Raw genomic sequence first — 17,465 nt, forward strand, 5'->3', positions numbered from 1 at the left:
GCTGGGTAACCCAGCCCCTAACAATCTGTGTGAATTAGCTGCTCTTTAGTCCTGTTAACTTTATAGCACACTGAATTGTGCATTGATTATGTACTTAGCCATGCAGCTGTGCTCATCTGGGTTAACAGCACCAGGAGTGGTGAGTGAGCTGTCCCACTCCATCTCTTCAGAGTATCAGTTCTTCACAGTGCCATCATTCATTAGCTGGCTGGTTACTCACCCCTGTTTGACATGAGCCTGGTGTATCCAATTTTCTTTCCCTCAAGCACCAGTGCATTTGTCCAGGGCTTTTATCCTCTAAGCGAAGTCGTAAATAAGTGAGTCTTAATTGATTGAGAGTTCCATGTAGTGGCCAAATTTCCTGGGGCCCCCACCAGCTGTCCCAGTAATATATGGCCATTCCTCCTGGCACAAGGCCACTGTGTGCTCTTTAGATAATTGAGCTGTACCATAAATCTTTTCTCAATTTTGCAATACCTTGGCCAAGGGCATCCCCTTTTCTACGCTGAGTTTGTTCCCTGTTACCAGAAAGAATAAAGAACAAGCAGCAAAAAAGATTGTCAGGGAGACCCTCCTGTGGAGTCAGGAGGTTCAGAGAGGAGTGTAGGTGCAGCTGGGTCCAGTCTTGGTGTCAGATTTGGCCAACAGTTTGTATCTGAAGAATTAGATTTCCCATTGCTATGAGGGACTTGAACTCTATTCTTACATGTGGAATTGAATCTCCTTTCTGTGTGCACATTACTGTCTGATGAGGCTCTGAGAGTGACTCAAACCCACTGCAGGACCTTCTCCAAATCTGCCCTGGGGAGTTTTAACACTCACCCTTCAATGCCTCCTGCTCCAGAGGTACTGGTGAACTCACCCAATGCCAGCACCTGGGTATTGGAGACAAGAAGTTGTGAAAGTTTCCTGCAGCAGTTTCCAATGCCAAGAAAAATTAGTGTAATAATGGAGTGGCATGGCAATAGGAACAGCTTGAGCTGCAGCCAGGGACCCAGAACATAAAAACCACTGAGCCTTTGTACCCTCACAGTCAATGCACCCATCCTGCATCCACTCTTGGTGTGCTTTGCAAACACCCTTGCTCCAGTGATGGGTTTTGTCTGGGACCTTCTTGCTCCCTGTTGGATTCTTTCTCTGTCTCCAGGTGGGTGTTGGCTGCTTCTGTTTGGCTTCTGCTGTGACCCAGAGCTCACACTGCTCCCAGGGCCTCCCTTGCTGTAACTGAGCAGGAGTTCAAGCCAAGTTCAGCTTTCCTAGGTGGAGCTTGCAGCTTGTGGCTGAAGACTCCAGCAGCTTCAGCTACTCATGCTAAGGAGAACTACTCAGAAAAAAGAATGCAGCTTGAAAGAATGCTGTGAACTAAATTAATTGTTGCTCCTGACAAGGAAGGTGGATGCTGGTTTTATTTCATATGTAGTAGCACTAATGTCTCTCTTAAAAGAATCACATTTCTTTTACCCATTTCCAGCAAAAAGCAGCTTGGGAAAAATAACTGATGCAGAATAGAAGTGATAAGATTAAACACACTGTTAATGCTAAAACTGGAGTTCACATAATTATCTTATTTCATGTTTTGCAGTTTTATTATGATTGTATCCCAGGTGTGTTGAGCCTCACAGAGCTTAAAATGAGAAGGGTGGGAGCAAGAGACTGAATTGTTTCTTCTGGACAAACTTAAAATGCACCTAATTTTAAGATTGTCTGTAGACATTAGAAACCTGTGAGAGTGTGTTTGATGTTGACAGTGCAGATTAATCACCCAAAGTAAATGTCAGCAATATGAGTCAGGTCAGATAACCACTGTACCTTATGTCAGTCAATTATAAAGCATATTTTTAGTGATGGAAGACCTTTTTGTACTTCAGTAACAAAGAAATGATCATATGTGAAAAATTACCAGCTTTGGAGCAATTTAGTCCTGACTGTCCATGGGTACCTGTTAACAGGCCAGCAGTTGGATTAAATGAGGCTGGGAATGAATCTGCAGAATGAATCTGATCTAAGCTTTATTCTTAAATCCTAATTTTCCAAAGTAATGTAGTTTCAGTCATTTCATTAGCTAGTAAATAATGATTTTAGCCTTCTTGTTTTCTTACACTGCTGCAGTAAAGTGAACAATCCTCAAATGTAAAAGCTGGAGATTAATACAGTTTTAATTGATCAAAATTGAGTGCAGGCACTTGCTTTTTTCAGCATCTTGTATGGCACTGCAGCTGTTTGAGGCATCTTCTGATTGGTGTCTGTGCCAAAAGATCCTTGTGTTTGTACTGGTAATAGGAGAATCATTGCTTTCACTTTCCTCATTCAGCCATCAGCTAAAAATACTGTTTAAAAAATTTAGGAGATCTTAAAACATTGCTTCTCCAAACTGGTGGGCCTGAAACTCAGTTTTAATTGAGAGTTACTTAGAGAATTCAGCCAAGTGCAGACCTCTGTGCAGATGACTGAATCAGACAACAGCAAGAAATGCAGCTTGAGGAAATTTGGGTCATCTCCAAGCACGTTCTGGTGGTGAAGAAGCAACTGTAAGTGCAGCTTTGTTCGTGTCTCTTGGCTAAGTTGTGTAAGGTCATCTTGGTATCCTGGATGATTTTATAACCTGTTTCCTAACAAATGTAGAAGAATCTTGATGTCTTCACTGCTTTCCTTCCAGCAGCTTAGAAATAGCCAGTGTTTCCAGCCAAAATTTGAGGATGGAGTATGATTTTGCTAAGACAAAAAGCCATCTACAGTATCTTGGAAGGGCTGTTATTTTTTTCTCTCTTCTGTAACTGATGGATTATCCTGTTTGAGATGCTGATGTTTTCAGAAAGTGCTTTCTGTTGATCCATATGATGAAAATAAATAAAAATAACCCCTTTGCCCAAAGGTTTACAACCTTATGGATTTGGGAAGGTGAAAAAAAAGCACTTGTGCTTAGCTATACCTGGAGAACAGAGGGAAGATTTCTGTCTGGAATTGTCATTTAGGTGCCTTTTCAGTCCTCATGTGCTTTTAATTGTAGGTTGCAGTCTAAAGAACTCATTTCAACATACCTCACGTATACTATGACACTTGAAAAGCTGCTCTGAGTAGGCAGTGTTGTCAGCTATGAAGAACAGGCTTTGAAGTGTTTGTTTTAGTACTTTGAGATTTATATCTTGAATTCCAGAGATTTTTTTGCAAGTGAAAATGTGAATACCTTTGCTTGGGGTAGCAAGTTAATCCTAGGAGCAGGGTATATTCCCACATTTCTGGGGAGAAGAGAATGTTCCCAGTAGCACTAAATTGCATCTATTTCTGCACTAAAATAAAAAGAGCAGTTCTTGTATTGGCTGTGGTTTCCAGTCCTGTTTTTGTCCTGTGCTTTGTCTGCATCTGCTCCCAGCAAGTGTGGCTGGCCTCAGTGATAAAAATAAACACAGAATAACTGAATTGCCCCTCGAGCAAACAGACTGAGCTGCATGCAGGGTCAGAGCAAGTGTGTCTGTCTGGCATTCCCAGGATGTGATGCAGGTGGATGCGAGTCCTGCACAGGATCAGCCAGAAACAAGCTCAGGTTTTGTGCTGCTGATGGCAGAGCTGGTGGTGCCCTGGTGAGGGTGCAGCTGCCCTGGAGAGGAGCAGGAAGGGTCACAGGGCATGGCAGGAAAACAGGCTGGGTGTGGAAGGTCAGGAGTATTGCCTGCTCTCTGATGGCAGATTAAGGAGCCACTGCAGAATTCCTGCTGTGCTGGTCCAGGATCAGCTTCTGAGGGTGTGAAATGCCTGCTCTTAGTGTGAGGTTTGTATTTGAGTTCTGTTGGTGTGTTAACCTACTCAAGGGCAGAGCCAAAGGATAACCACCAACAATGGAAAACTGCCCAGGGTCCTCAGGTTCTTACCCTGCACTTTGATTGCTAGAGCCCACCCTCCCAGCCCACCTTTTCTGAGGGGAATTCTGAGAGATTTTCAAGCTCTTACTGTATCTGTCAATAGTGTTTTATCAGTTTGTGGGTGTCTGCTAGGATAGAACTAAACTTTCAAATTGTGTTGAACAGAACAACTCTGTTCCTGACTCTACTCCATGACTATTGCATTTCCTTCATACTTATCTTTTAATTGAATGTAAAGAACTTCTTAAGTGCAAAATACTGTAAGTATTGAATTGGAAGATCTCTTTGTCAAGCTCTCAGATTTTTTTTTCACACATTGCTGGTGGGAAAAGAAATTATTGTTAGGAAGAAAACCACTTAATAAGGATACTTAAAAATGGAATGGTGCCTAAGAGGCTTTGTCAATAAGCAGTTTTGAGGCCACGCTCTGAAGAACAGCTTAGATGTCCCAAAGGATTTTTACAGCTCTGCCAGTGAGTCTAATTACAGATAATTCTGCTCTCCCTTAAGTCATGCCTCAGTTGGATCCTTCCATCAGTCTGGCTGCTGGAACAGCAGTGTTAATATTGCATTTTGCAGTTTAGTTAATTGGCTGTGATGTACACTGAAGTTACATACATGTGGAATGAATAAATTGCTGCTTGTGTGAATCAGATGGATGATAACAGTTTGTGGGTTTGTGTTTTTAGGGATTATGTGAGGAGCGAGCTGGAATCGGGCTATGAAGGACCAATGTACCTGGAGCCTCTCTCCATGAACCGGTTCATGACGGCTTTAGTAGGTGAGTGCTTCAGATAACTGAGGGGAGACAGCTCTCATTCTCTTCACTGGAACATGTGCATGTTTTACCTCTTTGTTTCAAATCTCTTTTGTTATTTTAACTTGTTGTGATTCTTATTAATGTGCAAGAGGCACGGGAGGACAGCTGTATCTTGCCTGCCTTTTTCTATGCCACTGATTTACCAATACCCCATACTTGCAGATCTGAAATACTTTCCAGGTCTGTTTGTTATGCTCTGCCCCTGTTATTCTCAGACTGTGCAGTCTGAGAGTGTCTATAATAACCTTTATGTGGAAAGTAGAAATTTCAATAGTTATGTGCATTTGTCAGTTCAGGTGTTGTGCACATAAATTCTTCATTGACTTCATGGCTAAACACTTTCATTCTCTTACAAAATCTGATGAAATACATTGATGGGTGTGAGCATGGGACTACAGGCTACTTTTTTTTTTACAGAGTCCTGAGGATATTTCTAATTAAACATATTTAAGTTGTTTGATTAATGGCAGAGATGACATCCCTACCTAAAAATCCCAAATAAATCACGAAGAATTGGACTTCCCAGAGTGTTTCTTTACCCTTTGAACTTTGACTGGAAGAGAAGAAATTCAGTGTTAAGGTTGCTACATTAAACCATATGTTCTCCTGAGAGGATACTGGAATACACACACACACACACACACAAACCATGTGTATTTTAAAATGAAGCCTCAGACAAGCTTGCAAGAAAAATCTTCCTTAATTCCTTTCACTAAGATCTGTGGTTTCCATCAGATTATTGACAGATTTAGTCAGCCATGTACTACTGTTGGCAAAACTCAGCTGCTTTCTGTTTACTTGCAGCTGCTACTGGCAGATAAAAATGGGTTTACCACTTTACAGTATGTTAGGTCTGACAGAATTTACCCATCTCCTGTTTGCCTGCATCTTTACTTTCAAGTGTGGCATTTGTCTTTGATTTTAATATTTTAATAGAAGTAATGCTGGTAATTTTCAGGGAAAGATTATTTAGATATAATTTCCTCTCTCTTCTGAATGTCTGGGTGTACTTCTCTCTCTTCTGAATGTCTTGTCAAGTGATGCCAAAGTACAGCTAAAGCTTCTGGCGTGTTTTTTATGAGAAAATGTTTGTAATTAGTCCTGTGAATTTCTCCCAGGTGCAGTGCAGGGTTCCATGGTAAAGCAGAATCCCTCAGAAAGCATCATGCAGGCCTGGGCAGGAAGAGATCAGGAGGGATTGTGTCATTCAGTAACACCTGAAAACTAAACCAAGAGTCAAACCCAGCATGCTGCATCTAGGTTTTAATAGGCACTAAAAGCAAGTGAGAAAAAGAGAATGATTTTATTCAATACAGTTTTGGGTTGTAGTAGGTACCAGACTAAAGTGTCCCCTTACTGTAATTGTGTTTCAGAAATAGGTGCTTGTGACTGTACTAGCAAATGTGTATGTGTTAACATATTTAATGTCCCCATTGTTAATTGTCCTTATTCTTTCAAAGCCAACTTGAAAATGTAATTTTGGTCTTGATGACAAGCAGTCATCTTTGGGGAAGACTTGTGAAAGTGGCCCGTGAGTCTTGACAGTGTTTTGTATAAATATGAAATGTTTTCATTTGTTGTATACAAGGTTATTTATTCAGTGGAGTTTCAGGAATACACAGCACTGAGTGGTGTCATCTTCACAGCAAAATGAATGTACAGGTGCTTTGCTCCATCTTTTTCTCACACATCCTGACAGGGTGTTGTGCTGCAGCACTGCTGACAGGCACCAGAGCAGGTGCATGAGGGAATGGAATAATGGTGCTGCTGGTACAGCTCTGGTTCCTGAAGTTCTGGTCAGAGTTAAGGGAATGATGTACAGCATCAGTTGGTTCACAAAAGTAACCTTTGTTTATGCTTTTGTTCATTAATACTTTCTGAATGGGATCTCACAGTCATTTCTTACCCTGCATTTAACTCAGTCTGATGACTATTGTCTGGGGATAATAATGTGTTCCTAAGTGCTGCATGGGAGAAATAAATGTCTTTGGAGATGGCCCCTTGGATGAGTGAGCCGCTTTGGAGCACAGCAGCTGTGAGCTTCTCAAAGCTGCTGGGGGGTTTTGCAAGTGATGCTACCACGAAGACTTGCTTTTTCTTATGGCACAGTAATGGGGTTTTATATTAACTTTAGGATACTTTGTTTTTGAGTAAGTCACTGATGTAGCCAGGGAGTTTGTCAGCATGGCTTTCTAAAATTGTGAATGAAACAAAGATGCTTCTCTACTCCAAGTGGCTGTACCATGTCAGCTTTCTTGTTGAACATTTTCCATTAGCTTACGAGCTGAGAGGCTCTGGCTATCTTTAGTCAGCAATGTTTAATGTATCTGTGGAGGTTTGGGGAAGGGAAAAGAACGGGCAGGAAGTTCACACAGTGGATTTCTTCCTCATTGCCTCATTCCCCAGCAGAGGACCCTGGCTGGTGTCTTCCAGGGCTGTTACAGCTGTTGGGTTCATTTGTGTCTGTCAGTTTTCAGGCCACAGCATTTCAGTTTTCAGGGTGCAAACATTCACCTGGATTTCATAGTCATAGCAGATACCTTGAGTGTTCAAATCTGTGATTTGATGTGAGGTTACTTTCTGTGTGTGAGGTTGATGACTGCTGCTGTGCAGCCCCACCTGCAGATAAAGTGTGATTTACTGCAGAGGGTAAATCTCTGGCTGTCCTGAACTAAGGTGCTGCTACCTCAGTTTAAAATGGGAAGTATCAACACTCAAAGCTCCATTGGAGGCATTCATGCCTTTGCTGCAGGGGTTGAGAATTGACAAGGTGCACACTTCAGGGAGGAGGTTGGAGCTTCCAGAGAAAGTGCTCCATGTATTTCCTTTGATGGTGTGTACAATTCTCCTTCCCATGACAAGTAACTTTTGACCAGTGTTTAAATTAAAAGGGTGGGAGGGCCAGAGCAGGGATGAGGAGCACACTCCACACATGGCTGTTGGAGGAAAGCAGCTTCTGCTGTTTACTGGGACTGAAGTCAGGCTCTAATTTGTGATCTGAGAGCTCCAGAGAGAGCACTGGATTGTTTAATGTGGTGCTGTTGCAGTATTTGATTTCAGATGACAACACTTATTAAATGCTGAAGAGCACATTGGATGGTGGTGTTTGTGTCCCTTTGTGTGTGAGGCTGAGTTGCCGTAGTTACCGTGAGTCGCAGAAATCCTCGCAAGCTGCCTGCCAGGCTCCTGAATATGACAGCACAGCAGTGAGCTGCTGGTGTCTGAAATAGGCTTGTAGCAACGTGTGTGTGGGCAGAGAACAACAAAGCAGAGGGAGAATGCTTCAGAGCTGGAGTCAGCTGAACGTTTAAAGAGATGAGTAGAGTAACTTTCTGGGAGGCTCACAAGACCCAGTATGCTGATAGTGTCGTGCTGAGAGCAAGGGTGCTTGTTCTGCAGAGGCATCTGCTAATTCAGAAATACATCTGTCAAATTGACAGTAGGAATTTAACTTGAAAGGGGACAGCGTTCAGGAGGGAGAACTTTGTATGCTTAAGTAGTAGAGATTAGAGATTGCTTTCAGCTCAGTTGCAGTTATTTTGAAAGCAGAAGTCTTTCCCTAGGTAGGGAAGCTTGGCAGAATGAAAGCAAAACCCTACCACTGTTTCTCCTCTGGCTGCTTCCCTCCCCAGCCCATCCAGAAGGGCTTACAAGGTCAGTGAGCTTATGTGAGCACATGGAGCTCATGCTGACCTAGAGATGTTACTGGCCTTGGTCAGGTTCCTCTCTATTCCTAAGGCCAGCTTCTGGTTTCAGGGAAAGTTACGAAATGCAAACATGGAGGTAGTTCCAAAGCAGGGCATTAGCACTTGAATTTAGTACTTCGTATTTTGGCATTTGATATAAATTAACATAGATGGTGAAGAAGGGTCTATTTTCAAATAATATGCCATAAATTTCTTCCTTACTGCAAAATGATGAGTGAGGGTTGTTCTTATCCAAGCAATGTGCATTTTACCCCATTTACTTTTCTCTGGGATCAAGGGTACAACTTCAGTGTCTCTGAAGGGAGCAGTTTTACTGAAGTGGTCTTAGTGCTTTAGAAACACCACCCTCCAAATCTGTGGGTGTGTGGGGGAGATGTGCTCATGCTTGTGTCCCCACCAGCTCTTAAAGAGAATTTAGTTGTTAATTATCTGTCACTTGCAAGCTTCAGTGATCATTCTGAGCAACTGCCTCAGGGCGTTATGAAATTATTGAAGTCTCAGCTGCTGACCTGGCTGTTCTCCTGTTGCTGTTCTTGGTCAGTAATTCCTCTTGACAGTGTAAATATTGTTGCTCTAAAAGCCATTTGGGACCTCTGATTGCTTTTTTGTGTAGGTCAGGATGAAATAGTGTAGCTGGGTTTCAGAAAAGCTGCTGTGTGTACAGATACTGATGGGATTTCAGCTGAGCTGGGGGTGGTGAGGAAAAAGAGGGCTGGCTTGTTGAGTTATCCTCTGTATGATTTATTCCTAGGGCTTTTTTAATCTGATTCTGCATGTGTTTTGGCTTTACAGCTGGCTAATCTGGGAAGTGAAAGCATTTTGGAAAGGGTAACTTTAGTGACCCAGCAAAAGACACGGAGAGGAGCCTGGTTTCGTAACAGAGATGTCCTAGTTAGAACCATCATAATGTGCTGGATGTTGATAACGGTGTTCTGGCAAGATAACGTATTAAAAATACGCTTTTTCCTGAAGGGGATAATCAGCTTGGTTCTGAACTGCTGTGTCGCGTTTCCAGGGCAGCTGGTGGTGTGCACGCTCTGCTCCTGCGTCATGAAGACCAAGCAGATCTGGCTCTTCTCCGCGCACATGCTCCCTCTGCTGGCTCGGCTCTGCCTCGTCCCGCTCGAGACCATCGTCATCATCAACAAATTCGCCATGATTTTCACCGGCTTGGAGGTGCTCTACTTCCTGGCATCCAATCTTCTGGTGCCCTATAACTTGGCAAAGTCTGCCTACAGAGAGCTTGTCCAGGTAGGATGGTGGATGCAGCCATTCTGTTTTCTGAGCCTTTTATGCAGGAAAGTAAATAAAACCCCACTTTGCCTGTCTTCTGTGCTCCTGTGTTTGTGTGCTAACTCATCCTTTCTTAGCCACTGAATAAGCTCCTGTCCATAGCATCTTCTTTCTTTAATTTATGATAGCTTTGGATGGGTGAGCAGTTAAGACACGAGCCTGAGTTATTCTGCTGGCCAGCTGAGCATGGTCACTTTGCTTGGACTTTACTTCTTCCTTCCCAAATCCAGGCTAAAAGACAAGATTGTGTCACACTGGAATTTATTTACAGCCTCATTAAGTGTGGAAGGTAATCCCTGGGCATTCATTGTAGTAGCTGTTCATTTCAAGAAACACTTTCTGTATGAAAAGTGTTTGTAATTATAGAAGTGGTAAATTGTAAGTGACATTGAAGCTGCTTTTTGAAGACTGGTTTGAAAAGTCTGTGGTGTTTTCTTTAGAGCAGCAACATTACTGAGACCTCAAACAAGAAGACTGATCTGACATGTCCATTTTCTTAATGCTTTGACATCTGAAAAGTGTCCGACAAAGGACACTTTCTCAGTGGTACAGAAACATCACATCTCCTGTATTTATATATATATATATCCTTCTGTATATTTCAGTATAAAAAGATTGATGCTTCCTTGGCTTTTGACTGAGCCACTGTTTCAGTTTTTGTCACTGCCTGGATTTTTCTTTAAACCAAGGCACTTGGGTATTTTTGCCTTCTGCTCTTCAGTCCAGAAGCAGTCTGAAAACTAACTTGTTAAGCTCTTGCAAAACCTTCTTTAAAGCTCTTGTTTGCTGTCATATCTGTCATACACAAACAAAAACTTGGCAGCAGGAGGTGTGTGCTGTGCCAAGGTCTCAGCCTGTCATGGTGATTGTTGGTGTCTGGTTATTTATTTTGTATGTAGTTGGTCTTTGGAGCAGGATTATCCTTCTGTGTTTGTACAGCACCTAGCATTGGTCTGACCTCATCCATGGAATCACAGATTTGTTTAGGTTGGAAAAGAACTCTGAGCTCATCAAGTCCAACCACTCAGAGATGTCCCTTAGTGCCACATTTGTATATCTTTTAACTTTATCCAGAGATGGTGACTCCACCACTGCCCTGGACAGCCCCTTCTAATGCCTGACCACCCTCTCAGTGAAGAAATTTTTCCTGATGCCCAATCAAATCCTCCCCTGGCTTGTAGATCTGCTGATTTAAAAATTAATTTGGGAGCTGACTGGCAAAGCTTCATTATCCTGTTTTCCAGTGAGAACAGAAATACCATGCTTACTGTGCATGAATGGCAACAGTTGCTTGTCTGCACAGCTCAAAGCCTTGCAGAAGATTGGAACCAGCACTTCACTTCCATTTTCCATGTACATGAATGGATGCAGAGTTTGGGTCCCTGAAGTCAAATTCAGATTAGATCTGGATTTGAGACCTCTATCTATTTTTTATTAGACATGTTTAAAACACTTAAAAATCTTACAAATGTTTTAATTGCAAATACATTCCAGGTTGACAGGGGAAAATAGTTGTTTCTTGCTGATTTTTTGTTTGTCAGAATTGAGTTCTAAATATTGCTGTTACCCAAGTCTCCTCATCTCTAGAATTGCTTGTGTCCCCCTGCCCCATCCCAGTATTTAAAGTCTTTCCATGCCAGACTGTATTATAGTAATCCTGAGGAAGTATTTCTTGTATCCCTGGCCTTTGGACACTGATCATACTCTTTCTTCTGCATTTTTATGCAGAGGGCATAAAGTGTTTTTCCCTTGGGAATACAGAAAAAACGACAGAAAATTTGTCATGTGGCACTGGGTTTATAAGAATGTTGGATGCTGCTTTTCTAAATACATGTGATAGAGTTGCAGTGAATAGTTGGGAATGATTTTCACATTGTATTGGCAAAACCTGGGGTTTTTGTTTTTTAAGAACTTGCTGCTCTTTGCTTGTGTTGCTGAAACAGCAGAAAAAATGTGGGCTCACAGTGTGTTCATGCCACTGGTAGTAACTCTGCTACAAATCAAGCCTGGATGTTTATTCCAGAGAAGGATATTGCCATTCCAACTGGAATTTCCATTGCTGTAACTCTGACCAATTGTTGGTTTTCAGTGCTGTCCTGGTGTTTGTGAGATTACACACAAGTCCAGCTATTTTTGGCTGGATTTGATTGTGGGTTTGATATCAGTGTCAAAACTTAGTGAGTATTGGGATGTTAAACACCAGGAGCATTTCCTGAGAGCCCTAACAGGTGAACCAGAGCAGCTTTTTGTGTTTTTGTGTGTGTTAGGCTGTGCCCAGGGGTATAATTTAAAAGCAAGCCCAGAACCTTGGCTGCCTGTTTGCAGCAGAAGGTGCCAGAAATGTCTCAGGGTTATGAATCTGCATTGTGAGCATTGTGTGACCCTTTCCCAGTGTGGTGGAGCTCTGTGCCAGGAGCTGCACAGGATTGCTTGCCTTGCTCCCAGGCCAGGGGAGTCTCTGAGGGCAGGTGCACTTCCTTGACAAGTCTGTGAGCAAAGCAGGAGCTTGGCACTGTGTCCCTGCCAGCAGAATATTGCTTGTCCATCAGCCCCAGTGCTGCAGCAGGTCCATGAGTGTCATATCCCTCAAGCTTGTCAGCTTTTTTAGCATTTCCAAAAATTTCCTTACCTTCATGGATTCTATGGCATTGTGGGAAGCAGGTGATGAAGAATTAATAGTTATGAGCAGTTTCCTTTTGACCTAAGTCCAGCTATATGAAGTTCCAGCATCTTGGAAATTATTTCAGCTTGGTCTTTGCAATGCAAAGGAAGTACTTTGAGCTTCAGTCTTCCAATATAAGTCTTGAGCATGAATTTCAAAGCACTTGGTGGATTAGGTATATGATCCTTGTGAGATACTTAAACATAAAATGTGGGGAGATTTACGTTTTTCCTTAAAAACAGGTCAGCAAAGTGGATTTACTACTTTTTAATGGCATGGCTCATTTCAGTGTCTGATGTGTGCAGTGACTCGGCAGTAGCTACAGAGGAAACAGCATTGCTGTGACTTAAAGTGGGCAGGAGGATCTGAGGGGCTGGCCTGAGCCAGAGCCAGGTGTCCTCGTCCCTCCAGCTGTGAGTGGGCTGAGGGAGCAGCTCCAAGGCAGGGTTTGTAGGAAGGGACATGGAGCTGGTCTGAGGGTTTGCTGCTGGAGTCAGGTACTTCTGCCCCCTGCCAGACAGACTGGAAATGTCACTGCTGAGCCTGAGCTCTGCCTTTGGCACAAACTGTTCTTTGATGTACCTCCTCTCTTCCTGTGGGATGGCTGATGTCATTGGATCATCCTTGCCTTCCTTGTGACTCTATTGTTGACTTCCCTTCTGTTATCAAATGCCAAGTGCTGTGACTCAATAACAAATTGTCTTTTTGTGTCTTCCCAGGTGGTGGAAGTGTATGGGCTCCTGGCACTGGGAATGTCTCTGTGGAACCAGCTGGTGGTCCCTGTGCTTTTCATGGTGTTCTGGCTCGTCTTGTTTGCTCTTCAGATCTATTCCTATTTCAGTACACGGGACCAGCCTGCCTCCAGAGAGAGGCTTCTCTTCCTCTTCTTGACCAGGTAATTCAGGAGCCTGCAGATGGTTGGTTTTCTATTTGAACTGTCTTCTGAAATTAATAGCTGTGCTCTTTTAGAGATGAGATGTGGATATTGGCTTTATTGCACTTGGATACCCAGCAAGTATTTGTCCTTATTGCAGTGACCATGCATATAAACCCTGTTAAGCTTGTCCTGCAAAGGCATGGATCCCATTCAGGGCAGACATTAATAGAACTGTGGGAGAGCTCCCAAAGAAAGCAAAGTATTCCTTTGAGGATGGAGTGGCCATAATTAAAGCTTTGGTCCAGAGGTTGCTTTCAGTATATAAATTGGTTTTAAGTCTGAGATCTTTCAGCTGAAGTTCAGTCCATCTGGTATCTTATTAATGATGGTGTTGCTTTCTGAGTTTTGGATGTATTGCTTTCATCATTTTGTTGTGGGACACATTCTTGAGTTCATCCAAGCAGCCAAAGCACCCAACTCCCAAAGCAGCTTTTGAGCCCATTGGTTAATGTGGCAGAGGTGTAAAGATCAGAAAGATACTGGATTTGTAAAAGCATTCTAAAGACACTAAAAGGTTTTATAGGCCGTAAAGTTTTATAAAGTTTAAAGGTTGCAATATAAAGGATAGAGATCTGTGTTGGTGCTGTTACTGAGAGGCTGCATTTGAGGGATTCTCCTGGCTGGAACCTACGTGCCTTTTTCAGCTTTAGTACATGCAGAGGGAGCAGGAATGCAGGGCAGAGAGGAGCTGGGGGTGCTGCAGGAGCTGGGTTGGGCAGATTAGGCACAGTGCCATAGTGGCATGGGGAAAAGAGGAGTAATAGTTGTCTGAACACAGCCAGCTAGCACAGGACAGAGTCTTTAGGGATCATACATCATTAGTTCTGCTGTTGGATTCTGACTTTTCCAATCAGACTTTCGAGTTGCTGGGCTTTTTCTTGCCTTGCTGTATCTGTCTATGGTGCCATCCTGTAAGCTGTCAAAATTAATTATCATTAAGAAGAAATGCCAAGGATTTATACTGCATATAGCATTAAAATTGCTTATGGTGTCACCCTGCATTATGCAGAAGCACTGACTATATTCCTGCTTATTAACTAGACCACTGGGGTCTGAAATTTTTCTTCCAGTTCATTTCTTCTGCAATTTTAAGTTTTGTTACAATAGAGAAGAAGCAGTCCTTTTCCTTGAAGTTGAGTTTATTCCTACATCAAATTGTTATATTTTATTTGTGGCCAAACAGCTCTGGGCTGGCCTGTGGCTCGGAACCGCAGCAGCAGCAGGACAGTGCCACCACGTGGCCCTGTGCTGAGGGCACTGCAGGATGTCACAGCACAGCCCTGCCTCCAAGGGGGAGCTGCAATCAACTCGTACCTTGGAAAGAAATAATAAAATTCTCTCATCTTTTTTTTTTTATTGGAAGACTTAATAGCAGTGTAGAAATTCTCACATTTTCATTAAACCAGTCCAATTTTGCTTTAAAACCAACTTGCACAGTTAACAGGACAAGGGGAGAGCTCATCCCAGTAGTTTTAACCTTTTCTTTTTGTTTCTTTTCCTCTCTCTCCTGGCAGTATTGCCGAATGCTGTAGCACTCCATACTCACTGCTGGGATTGGTTTTCACAGTCTCTTTTGTTGCCCTGGGAGTTCTGACTCTCTGCAAGTTTTACCTGCAGGGTTACCGAGCGTTCATGAACGATCCTGCCATGAACAGGTAAGAGCCTCCTTGTGCCCAGGGTCTGAAAAGAAACAGAGAGAAAGGGGATTTATATAAAAATACAGGAGTGGCATTGCAGTTTTTTGACTCTTAACCTTTTCACAGATTTTTTATATGCCAATTTGTGTGCATTGAAAAGATTTGAGGTGAAAATACTTGTCACGGACTTCTTGGGAAGATGGTTCATTTCTGCACAAATTCAGGGCTGTTACAGTCACTTGTGTTTTCATGAGTCACTGAAAAATTTTCACATGCTTGCATAATATAAACACTTTGTATTTTCATTTCCTCATGTCCCCTCTAATCATGTATGAAACATTACTAATCTGTGAGAGTTAAAACACAGCATTGTATGGATTGCTTGTAAATTGTTATGGGAAATAGCCAAAATGCTTTTTCTCAGGCTTGTCTCAACTTGTCTAATGTGAAATTGGGATCCTGACACTGCCTTTCCTGTTACTCCAGCCCATAACTCTCTGTAGAGACTTGAGGCCATTTGCAAAACAATGTTTTACATTTTGGTTTCCAAGTGTAGAAGCAGAAGAGGTATAAATTGGGGCTGCATAAGAGTAATCTATATAAAATCATCTTTTGGTGAAGTGTGTACTTCATTGCATCAAATAGTTGTGGTGATCCTCAGAGGATTAAAGTCACTCTGAGGTTCCAAGACAGAGGGGAGTGGATAGGTTTAGGTACAGGAGGAATAAACTGAAAAATGGCAAAATTGGTAATTTGCCTAAACTCGGTCCTTAAAATGTTTTGTGCTGGGTGGTGTCTGAGCTGGATGTAGCCCAAATGCTGCTTGTCAGGAGCAAAATCTGCTGGTTCATAAGCCCAGCACTTCAGCATTTCTGAAAACATCCCTCCCTGGTTAAAGCTTTCCAAGGGACACCAGTGAAACCCAAAACCAGTGACATCTGAAAGGTTGTGACAGAAGCATGCAGTTTATTTCCTGGTGTTTCTAGATGTACTTTTGAACCAGCATTGACACAGAGATGTGATTGTTTGGTTTTTGACTGTGTTGATCTGCAGGGGGATGACTGAAGGAGTCACACTCCTGATCCTGGCTGTGCAGACAGGTTTGATTGAGCTCCAAGTTGTGCATCGGGCGTTCCTGCTCAGTATTATTCTTTTCATTGTGGTGGCATCCATCCTTCAGTCCATGCTGGAAATTGCTGATCCCATTGTCTTGGCACTGGGAGCCTCAAGGGACAAGTAAGAGACTGGTTTCCTAAACTGAGAGTTACTCAATGTTCTTTTAGGAGGTGATAAACTAGTAATTGATGGCTTTTAGTACTTGTAAAGTTGCCTTGTTTTTTTTTCTGTATGCACATTTCTTTTCTAGTCCAAGTTCTCTAGTTTTGTGGTTCCAGTTAAGCAAATCCAGGACTGTGCTCTCCCCACCCACACTCTATTGTGTGGGTTTGCAGAATGGTTTTTCTTAACTCTTCTGCACTTGGGTGAGTTTCCCTCTAAAGCAGTGATCTCACTCAGCTATTGAGGGTGGGAAGTTTCTAGGAGTGACCTTGTGTTAGATATTGTAAAACCTATTTTTTTTGTGATCCCAAAATTATATGGTTTACTGGCACAAAATAAGAGGTGTAAGGTTTGCCTTAGTGTCCCACATGTTTGGATTGTGTGGGATTGTTCAGTTTCATTTGTGTTTTGAAGAGCTGTATTGGTGCTATGTGGAATTCTCATATTAATCTGTTCTGTTCTTTGTCAATTGCATTTGTGTAACCTGTGAGTGAAGAAGTGAACAGAGGAGGTTTGTTTATGTGTAGAGTTTGTTTAGCTTAGAGATGTTCTGTGTGCAGCAAGTTAACTTCCAGGGTAGAAACAGAGGGAAAGGCAGTAGAGCCAGGATAGGAGCATCTGCCCAGCTCAAACAAGCAGACTGTGGGGATATTGAGTTTTAACTCTTCTGCCAAATCTCCCAGGGAGTTCTAAATCAGCAAGAAACAGGATAAATTCCACTTCAGCTCTCTCTTCCTCCCTCACCCACAGACACAAAACTGCAGACCTCAAAGTCACTCTGATGTTCCTTCAGACTGTATTGAATTAATCAGTTTGTGCTGCTGTCCTGTGCCCCCAGATGGTTTGACTTTTTCTGTACTTCATCTCCAGAGCTAAGGGAGGTTAAAATACAACCTGAGGAACAAGTAGAGGTAGTATAGTAAATTACTGGAGACATTCTGAAAGCCCTCACAAATGGGTGGCTGTAGAAAGATTGATGGTGTGTTTAGGGTGGGGAGGAGATTAGGAAGAAGTAGGTGATAGGAGCAGAGTAAGGAGTGGCAGAGATAAATGTTCAAGTCTTGCTACATTTCTTCTTTAGTGATGTCTGAATTGGGGAATATACTTCTAAAGGCAGCAGGGTTCAATCTGGTGATGAAAGGAGGTAGCTTTGCCCCACACATATTAGCAAAAACATGAAGAATAGTTGCAAGAATTATTTAATTTGGAGACCTCTTGTTTATTTAGAGAAGTGTCCAAACAGTTACACATTTAATAATTTATTTTAATGGACC

At 42.5% G+C, this 17,465-nt stretch overlaps 1 protein-coding gene across 2 annotated transcripts in view; it reads left to right on the top strand.

Moving 5' to 3' along the window:
- Window positions 1-17,465, top strand: part of RNF145 (ring finger protein 145) — a 43,769-nt gene that overhangs the window by 21,734 nt on the left and 4,570 nt on the right. For both annotated transcript variants that reach the window (XM_064725117.1, XM_064725118.1), the window contains exons 4-8: window positions 4,547-4,638; window positions 9,400-9,635; window positions 13,059-13,234; window positions 14,791-14,931; window positions 15,967-16,149. In XM_064725117.1, coding sequence (XP_064581187.1) covers window positions 4,547-4,638; window positions 9,400-9,635; window positions 13,059-13,234; window positions 14,791-14,931; window positions 15,967-16,149 — 828 coding nt within the window. The remainder of the gene's footprint in view (window positions 1-4,546; window positions 4,639-9,399; window positions 9,636-13,058; window positions 13,235-14,790; window positions 14,932-15,966; window positions 16,150-17,465) is intronic.

This window comes from Zonotrichia leucophrys, chromosome 13 (genome assembly GCF_028769735.1).
Source record: "Zonotrichia leucophrys gambelii isolate GWCS_2022_RI chromosome 13, RI_Zleu_2.0, whole genome shotgun sequence".
NCBI lineage: Eukaryota > Metazoa > Chordata > Aves > Passeriformes > Passerellidae > Zonotrichia > Zonotrichia leucophrys.